This window comes from Tupaia chinensis, unplaced genomic scaffold (assembly GCF_000334495.1).
Source record: "Tupaia chinensis unplaced genomic scaffold, TupChi_1.0 Scaffold000403_1, whole genome shotgun sequence".
Classification (NCBI taxonomy): Eukaryota; Metazoa; Chordata; class Mammalia; order Scandentia; family Tupaiidae; genus Tupaia; species Tupaia belangeri.
Window position 1 is genome coordinate 454398 of NW_006159905.1, and position 7729 is coordinate 462126.

At 56.9% G+C, this 7729-nt stretch overlaps 1 protein-coding gene across 2 annotated transcripts in view; it reads right to left on the minus strand.

The window, feature by feature from the left end:
- Positions 1-7729, minus strand: part of VARS1 (valyl-tRNA synthetase 1) — a 20044-nt gene that overhangs the window by 2504 nt on the left and 9811 nt on the right. For both annotated transcript variants that reach the window (XM_006154291.3, XM_027774123.1), the window contains exons 8-24: positions 4181-4345; positions 3874-3955; positions 3330-3449; positions 3130-3238; positions 2956-3050; positions 2676-2766; positions 2347-2471; positions 2161-2264; positions 1923-2081; positions 1741-1831; positions 1539-1644; positions 1371-1441; positions 1163-1288; positions 750-854; positions 600-668; positions 434-512; positions 173-300 (exon numbers count right to left, since the gene is read on the minus strand). In XM_006154291.3, the coding sequence (XP_006154353.1) occupies positions 173-300; positions 434-512; positions 600-668; positions 750-854; positions 1163-1288; positions 1371-1441; positions 1539-1644; positions 1741-1831; positions 1923-2081; positions 2161-2264; positions 2347-2471; positions 2676-2766; positions 2956-3050; positions 3130-3238; positions 3330-3449; positions 3874-3955; positions 4181-4345 (1825 nt within the window). The remainder of the gene's footprint in view (positions 1-172; positions 301-433; positions 513-599; positions 669-749; positions 855-1162; positions 1289-1370; positions 1442-1538; positions 1645-1740; positions 1832-1922; positions 2082-2160; positions 2265-2346; positions 2472-2675; positions 2767-2955; positions 3051-3129; positions 3239-3329; positions 3450-3873; positions 3956-4180; positions 4346-7729) is intronic.

Sequence of the window (7729 nt, forward strand, 5' to 3'; positions counted from 1 at the left end):
TCTCTCGCTGCTCCCTCCCCCTCGGGGGGGACCCGCGGCCCTGGGCTCTCCCTGTGCCCGTCTCTGCCCGTCGGGGGCAGGGGCTGGCCTGGCCTCGTGTCTCTATGGCTCCCATCTGAGGGACAGGACTGGAGCCTGGGGTGCTGCCAATACCCCAGCTACCGGCCCTCACCTCGGCGGTGGCAGATGGCACGAAGCCCTTGCCAAGGCCACGGAGGGCAAACTTGGTGGCATTCCAGAGCTTGTTGCAGAAGTGGCGGTAGCCCAGTATCCGGTTCACGTCCAGGTTGATGTCCCGACCTGGGTGCGGGTTGAAGCGTGAGTCTCGCCATTTTCCCCCAGCCCACAGGCACCAGAGACCCAGGGCAGGGCGGACGGGGTGGCCCTCTCAGCAGGAGGAAGGCCGTGGCTGAGGGAGTCCTGGCGGCCATACCCTGGGACGTGTAGGCGCAGAGTCCAAACCGGAGCGCGTCGGTGCCACACTCAGGGATCCCCGCCGGGAAGTCCGCCTTCTGCCAGGAGGACGCAGGGGAGGCACGTCCTCAGCGGCCCTGCCTCTTCTGCCCACGCTCAGCCCCTACCAGGGTCCCCCTCTGTACCTGCCCTTCCTTAGCCTTCTCCACCTCGCTGGGATCCAGGTTGCTGTTTAGTAACTGGTCATGGAGGCCCTGAGGGCGGAGGCGGGGGAAGTCAGGCAGCCATGGCTACAGCCCCAGGGTCCTTCCCAGCAGGCCCAGTGCCCTGCCCACCTGCAGGGACACTCCGTGGATGACATCCAGGGGGTCGATGACGTTGCCCAGAGACTTGCTCATCTTCCGGCCATGGGCGTCTCGCACGATAGCGTGGAGGTAGACCTGTGGGGCAGGGGAAGGAGGCCCCTGAGCCGAGGCCCCGCCGCCCTCTGCCTGTCCTCCACCAAGACCTGGAGTCGGGTCTGCCCCACTCTGAACCTCAGGCCTCTCTGAGTGTCCTCCCAGCACCCTAAGTGAATTAGAAATTTTCCCTCCTCCGGGAAAGTGGAGCCCAGGGTGGATTCCAGCCCCTGCCGTCCCAGGCCAGGCCTTCCCACAGCTATTCACGGGCCCAGCCAGGCCCACCCACGCCGAGCCGGAGCTACACAGGAGGCCCGCGGGGGAGCGGAGGAGGGTCTCTCTGTCTTCACCTCTTTGAAGGGCAGCCGGCCAGTGAGCTTCAGGCCGAGCATGACCATCCGGGCCACCCAGAAGAAGAGGATGTCGTGGCCGGTCTCCAGCAGCGTCCCCGGGTAGAACACACTCAGGTCTTCTGACTAGGAGCAGATCGGGGTGAAATAGAAGCCGAGTGCCCACCTTCAAGTCCCCTTTCACCCTGGCCTGGCCCTAGGAACATACCTGGTTGGGCCAGCCCAGAATGGAGAAGGGGAAGAGGCCAGAGGAGAACCAGGTGTCCAGCACGTCCTCATCTGTGTGAGGCCAGAGGGCAGAGGGCAGAGGGCAGAGGCGGAGGCCTTCATCGGAGCCTCGACTCTGCTCCTCCACCCCACCAGGGCCCCTGCTTGCCTTGCTGAAGGCTGATCTTGTCAGGGGACACTCCGAACTCCTTGGCCGCCTTCTCCCGGGCTTCCGCCTCACTGCGTCCGCTCACCCAGTACCGCCCGTCGGGGTCCTGCCGCAGAGTGAGTGAGTGGCAGGGAGCCCCTCCGCCTCGCCCTGACCAACAAGCCCGTTCCCCCATGTCTCACATCCTGCCCGGCCGCCTCACCTCCCCAGGGGGCACGGCCGGGTCATTGACGGTGATGAAGTAGGCCGGGATCCGGTGGCCCCACCACAGCTGCCTGGAAATGCACCAGTCCCTGAAACGGGATCGGGGAGTCAGGGCAGGCCCGAGGCCCGCAGCTGTGCCCTGCCTCCCACACGGAGCTGGGGATGCTGTGCCCTGGGTACCGGATGTTGTCCATCCAGGCATGCCACGTCCGCTGATGGGCCTCGGGCAGGATGCGGAGGTCGCCCCGGGTCACGGCAGCGCTGGCGGCCTGGGCCATCTCCCCGCAGCGCACGTACCACTGCGGCCGCAGCAGGGGCTCCACCACGTCCTTGGAGACGCCGAAGTGCACGTGGGGTTGGGGGACCAGGCAGCGAGCACCCCGCGGAGCCCCGCCCGCCTGCCCCAGCCCTTCCTCACTTGCAAAGCGGCACCACCATGGGGTTGTCCTGGATGCCACGGAACAGGCCCCGCTCCTTCAGTGCTGCCAGCACGGCCTTCCTGGCCTCAAACCTGGGCAGGCCCTGGTGGAGGGGGCGTCGTCACGGTGATGCCTGGGCATCCCTCCTTCCCACCAAGGGGGACCAGCCGTCGGGGCAGCCTCACCAGGAAGGGCGCAGGCACGTTGACAAGGGCGCCGCGGGAGTCCATGATGCTGACGGCCTCCAGCCTGTGCCGCTGCCCCACCTCGTAGTCGTTCTGGTCGTGTGCCGGGGTGATCTTCACCGCACCTGTGGGGGGCTGGGTCAGGGGCTGCAGGGAGCTCTCCCCGCACGCGCCCCTACTGCTGGGGACGTTCCTGCCAACCACTCCCCTAGCTCCACGGCGGGAGCCGGCCCAGTCCCGCCTGCTCGGCTGAAGCTTATGTGGAGAAGGCGGAGGCTGGGTGTGCCTCGCGGCCGGTCTCCCTTCTCCCAGGACCAGCCCGCGCTCACCCGTGCCAAACTCCATGTCCACGAAGTCGTCAAAGACAATGGGGAGACTCCGAGACAGAAACGGGTGGACCACGCTCTTGCCCTTCAAGTGCTGAGGACAGGGACACACTGACGATGCGCAAAGGGCTGGCCCGCGTCCCTCCTGCCTGGGCCCTGACTGCCCAACGCCCGAAGGCCCCACACGGTCACTGACGGCCCCACCTTCCTCTCAGCCAGTCGCCCCCGAGGGCAGGACGCCCTCCCGCCAGCACTCTCCCTCCTGGGGCAGAGCCCTGCCCACCTGGTATCTGGCATCTTTGGGGTGCACGGCTACAGCCACATCTCCCAGCATCGTCTCGATCCGAGTTGTTGCCACCACCACCTCCTCGTCACTGTCTGGGGTGACAGAGACCTTGCAGTCCTGCCCTGCCCCTCCCCCACTCCATCCACCCAGCCCGGGACATGGTGCCCCCACCTGAGCCGTGGACCTTGTAGGCAAAGGACACGAGCACCCCAAACTCCACCTTCTCCTTGTAGCCAGGCACAGAGAGCAGGGTACGACCGCTCAGCTCCTTCTTGTCCACCTGGAAGACGGTATTTAGAGGAGACCCAGCGGCTGGGGCTGGGGCTGGGGCTGGGGCAGACTGGAGCTGCAGCGGCCGGGGGTGGGGCTACCTCGATGTCAGAGATGGCGGAGTTGAGGGTGCAGGACCAGTTGACCAGGCGCGTGCTGCGGTAGATGACGCCCTCCTCGTGAAGCCGGACGAAGGCCTCCGTCACGGCTGCTGAGAGTTTCTAGTTCGGGGCACGGAGCAGTCAGTGACGGCCGTGGGGTCTGGGGACCTCGGCCCAGGGAGGCCCAGCTGCCGAGTCCCACACACAGACCCCTGAGAGAAGGGCGAGGTGCTTCTCCTGAGGGGGAGGGGACAACGGGACACCTAGCAGGCAATAAACCCGGGGACGGCACTCGGCTGGGGACACTGCTGGCGCAGTCCCGGACACGAGGACCCCGGGACACCGGGGCTCAGGCTCCATGGAGGGGGAGGCCTGATCGCGAGCTGCCTGGAGAAATGTGGGGCTTCTGGAGCAGGGACGGGGAGGAGGGTGTCGTGTCAGGGGACTGGCCGCTTGTGGGGGCAGTAGCACACGTCCGTCTGCATGGGTGCCCACCCCGGGGCCTCCCCCAGCCCCAGCCCCAGCCCCGAGACCTCCCACGCACAGGGTCCATGGTGAAACAGGCTCGATCCCAGTCCAAGGAGCTGCCGAGCTTCTTCAGCTGGTGGTAAATCCGGTCGCCCTTCCTGGAAGCGGACACACAGGCCAGGATCAACATTTGGGGAGACACTGGGTGGCTGACTGGCCAGTGTGGGGATCACCGATCCCCCTAAAATCGACATAGGCTCTGGAGCCGTGACCCTCCGGCACTGTGAGAGGGCCTAACCCTGGCAGGGGTCAAGGTAAGACGTCTTTCTGGGCAGGGCACAGGGAGCAGGGCTGTGCTGCCCACAGGGACGCTCCATACTTACTCCCCCTTCCACTTCCAGACCTCCTGCAGGAAGGCCTCACGGCCCAGCTGGTGCCGGTTCAGGCCCTGCTCACGCCACAGCTTCTTCTCTACCACCACCTGGGTGGCGATGCCCGCGTGGTCACAGCCGGGGTTCCACAGGGTGGTCTCCCCACGCATGCGGTGCCTGTGGGGGGCCACGGGGGACAGAGGGTAAGCCGGCCTGGTGGAGCCTGGCGCTAAAGGAGACAGAAGCTTCTGGGAGGGAGTCAATGCATTCTTAGGGAGGAAATAGAGGGTGGTAGAGCTGGACCCTCCTGATTCTAAAACCACCAGGGAGAGATCTGCAGGAAAAGCCAAGGCATCTAGAAAAAGAACAGAGGTCTGGCCCAATTATGCAGCAAAACATTTCAGTAAGTTGTGATTTTTTTTTTTTTTTGAGACAATTGTGCTATAGGGCACATGTGCTTGCCAGAGACAGAAAGTGAGAAGTCATCCCAGGGGGGATGGCCACACTGCAATCCCTTCTCCATTCTCCTCTCGGGTGCACACACACGTGCCCAGTATAAGTTTCAAGCCTCCAGGTCCGAGACTCGAACTGCGGTCAGCGATGTAACCTTATACCATCCTCTGGTCCCGTAAGTTGCAATTTTTAAAATAAATGAATGATAATGGCTTAGGGAAACAAATCTGGTTTTGTCTGAAAAGAGATTCAAACAAATACAGTATTTGTGAAGAGCGGCATCTCACTATCAGTAGGGGAAGGCTGAACTAGTCAATAAACGCATTTGGGACAATTAGCCCAATATTTTAAACAAATCTCCCTACTTTCTGTTATTCCCAAAAATAAACTCTAGACAGATCTAGAACACAACATAAGAAAACAACACTAGGGCCAGCAGGTGGCATGGTGGTTAATGTGCTGGACTCCCACACAGCTGACTATGGTTTGAGTCCCAGGCCTGGTGGCTTGCTTTCTCACTTTCTCTCTCTCTCTCTCTGAATCTCTCTCTGGTGAGCACACACGCCTTTATGGCAAACGTAAAAAAATAATAAGAAAAATAAGAAGAAAATAAAGAAAAAAGAAAACAAAGCTATGAAAAAAATTAGAAAATGGCAATCTCCTTAAAAAAGGAAAAGAACACAGGTAAACACATTTGTAACTTGGAGACAGGCAAAGGTTTCTGTAACAAAGACACAAAAGCTAAAGTCACAAAGAGCAACAATGGCAGGCTTGGCAGGTGGCATGGTGGTTAAAGGTGCTGAACTCCCACACGGCCGACCTCATTGTAGTCACAGACGTAGTGGCTTGATTTCTCACTTTCCATCTCTCTCTCTGTCTCTCTCTGGTCAAATTAAAAAAATAAATTAAAAAAGTAAAGTTGAATAATATAATTCTTTAAAGTAAAAATAAAAGGACCAGCAGGTGGCCTCCATAGGAAAGATATTGCTGTCTCTCTGGTTCATCTCCTGATTAATTTCCTGTCACATTACTGCATTCGTATTCTCCAGAAGGATCTAGCATGTGTGTTTTAACTTTTCTTGGAGTTTTTGTTTCAAGATTTTCTATTGATCTGGTCAGTTTACCATGGTTGTTCCTTTTAAATTTTTTAAAATTTAAGTTTATTTATTCTTAATTTGACCAAAGAGAGACAGAGAGAGGAAGAGGGAAAATGAGAAAGCAAGCCACCAGGTCGGAGACTCAAACTATGGTTGGCCAGGGACCAACAGTTGGCGTAATGGCTATGTCGCTGGACTCCCACATAGTCGACCGCAGTTCGAGTCCCAGACCCGGTGGCTTAAACTCACTCTGGGCGCGTGTTGCGTGCGTGCCCAAGATCTCAAGAGGAGAATGGAGGAGAAGGGATTGTGGCAGGGCCATCCCCCCCGTGGGGTGATTTCTCAATTCCTGTCTCTCTGGCAAGCACACTGCCCTATAGCAAAAACTCTCCAAAAGAAAAAGAGAGAGGTTTTTGCTATAGGGCACGTGCGCTTGCCAAAGACATAGAGACAGAAATTACCCCCCAGGGGGGATGGCCACGCTGCAATCCATTCTCCTCTCAGGATTTTGGGCACATGCACATGCGTGAGTTTTGAGTCTCTGGGTCCAGGACTCAAACCCTGAGTGCAGCAATGTAACCATGACATCATCTGCTGGTCCTGAGACCTTTTAGTATTACTTGGGGCATTACAGTGAGGGGAGAAGAAATTACTATAGAAAGAATAACACCGTATGTAAACATTTCTTTCTTTTTTTTTGAGAGGTTTTCGCTATAGGGCGCATGCGCTCACCAGAAAGACAGAGACAGAGAGACACAAAGCGAGAAATCACCCCCCAGGGGCATGGCCACGCCGCAATCCCTTCTCCTCCATTCTCCTCTCGGGATCTTGGGCACGCACGCACACACACGTGCCCGGCGTGAGTTTAAGTCACTGGGTCTGGGACTCGAACCACGGTCGACTATGTGGGAGTCCAGCTACATAGCCATTACACTAACTGCTGGTCCCTAGACATTACTTTCAATGATGTACTAAACAATTATGTTCTTTACTTTACAGGCCTGTTTATCTCCACTACATTTAGACTGTAGCCACTCTCCTCTCCTGAGACAGCAGGCACTCAGGGTGTGTTGCTCACAGGCCTCAGAAAACACAAACAGGCCAGCCAAGGCCGTGGCTAAGGTGCCTGGATCCCACATGGGTGACTGCAGTTCCAAACCCAGTGGCTTGAAAAACATGCCAGACACTGGACACATGCATGTGTGCTCAAAATCCTAAAAGGAGAAATGGCAGGAAGGGACTGCAGTTTGACCCTCCGCCCAAGGGGACACTTCCTCACTTTCCCTCTGTCTCCCCGTCTCTCTCCGGTGAGCACACTACCCTATAGCAAATAATTAAAAAAAAAAAAAGGAAAAAAAGAGAGAAAACGTGAACATACTTTATACATTCCAATTAGAGATTACTATTAAAGAAAAGTGTTGTTGCAGTTCAAGTATCTCTTGGGCTTATATAAACTTGGAAAACAATCACTAAACTGTCATGAAGATTTGTAGAAGGGCACCCTCTTCTCAGGACCAGCAAATGGCGTAATGACTACACTGCCAGACTCCCACATGGCCGACCACGATTTGAGTCTGGACCCGGCAGCTTGAAGCTTACGCTGGGTGCATACCTGCACCCAAGATCCTGAGGGAGCCTGGAGGAGAAAGGACTGCAGTGTGGCCATCCCCCCGGGGATGTCTCTGTCTCTTCAGTGAGCGCACACGTCCTATAGCAAAAAATCTCTCTTTAAAGAAAAAAAAGAAAAGCACCCTATTATCTACACAAGGAAATTAAAAAAAAAAGAAAGAAAGAAAACACAGATATATAACTTGCTTATATATCAAACATGTGTGTGTATATTCTTTTAAAAAGAAGTACTGGGCCCGGCAGGTGGCATGGTGGAGGATGCTGGACTCATATATGGCCGACCATAATTCAAATCCTGGAACTGGTTGCTTGCTTTCTCACTTTCTCTTTCTCACACTGTCCCTCTCTGGTCAAATTAAAAATAAATAAATAGATAAAGTTA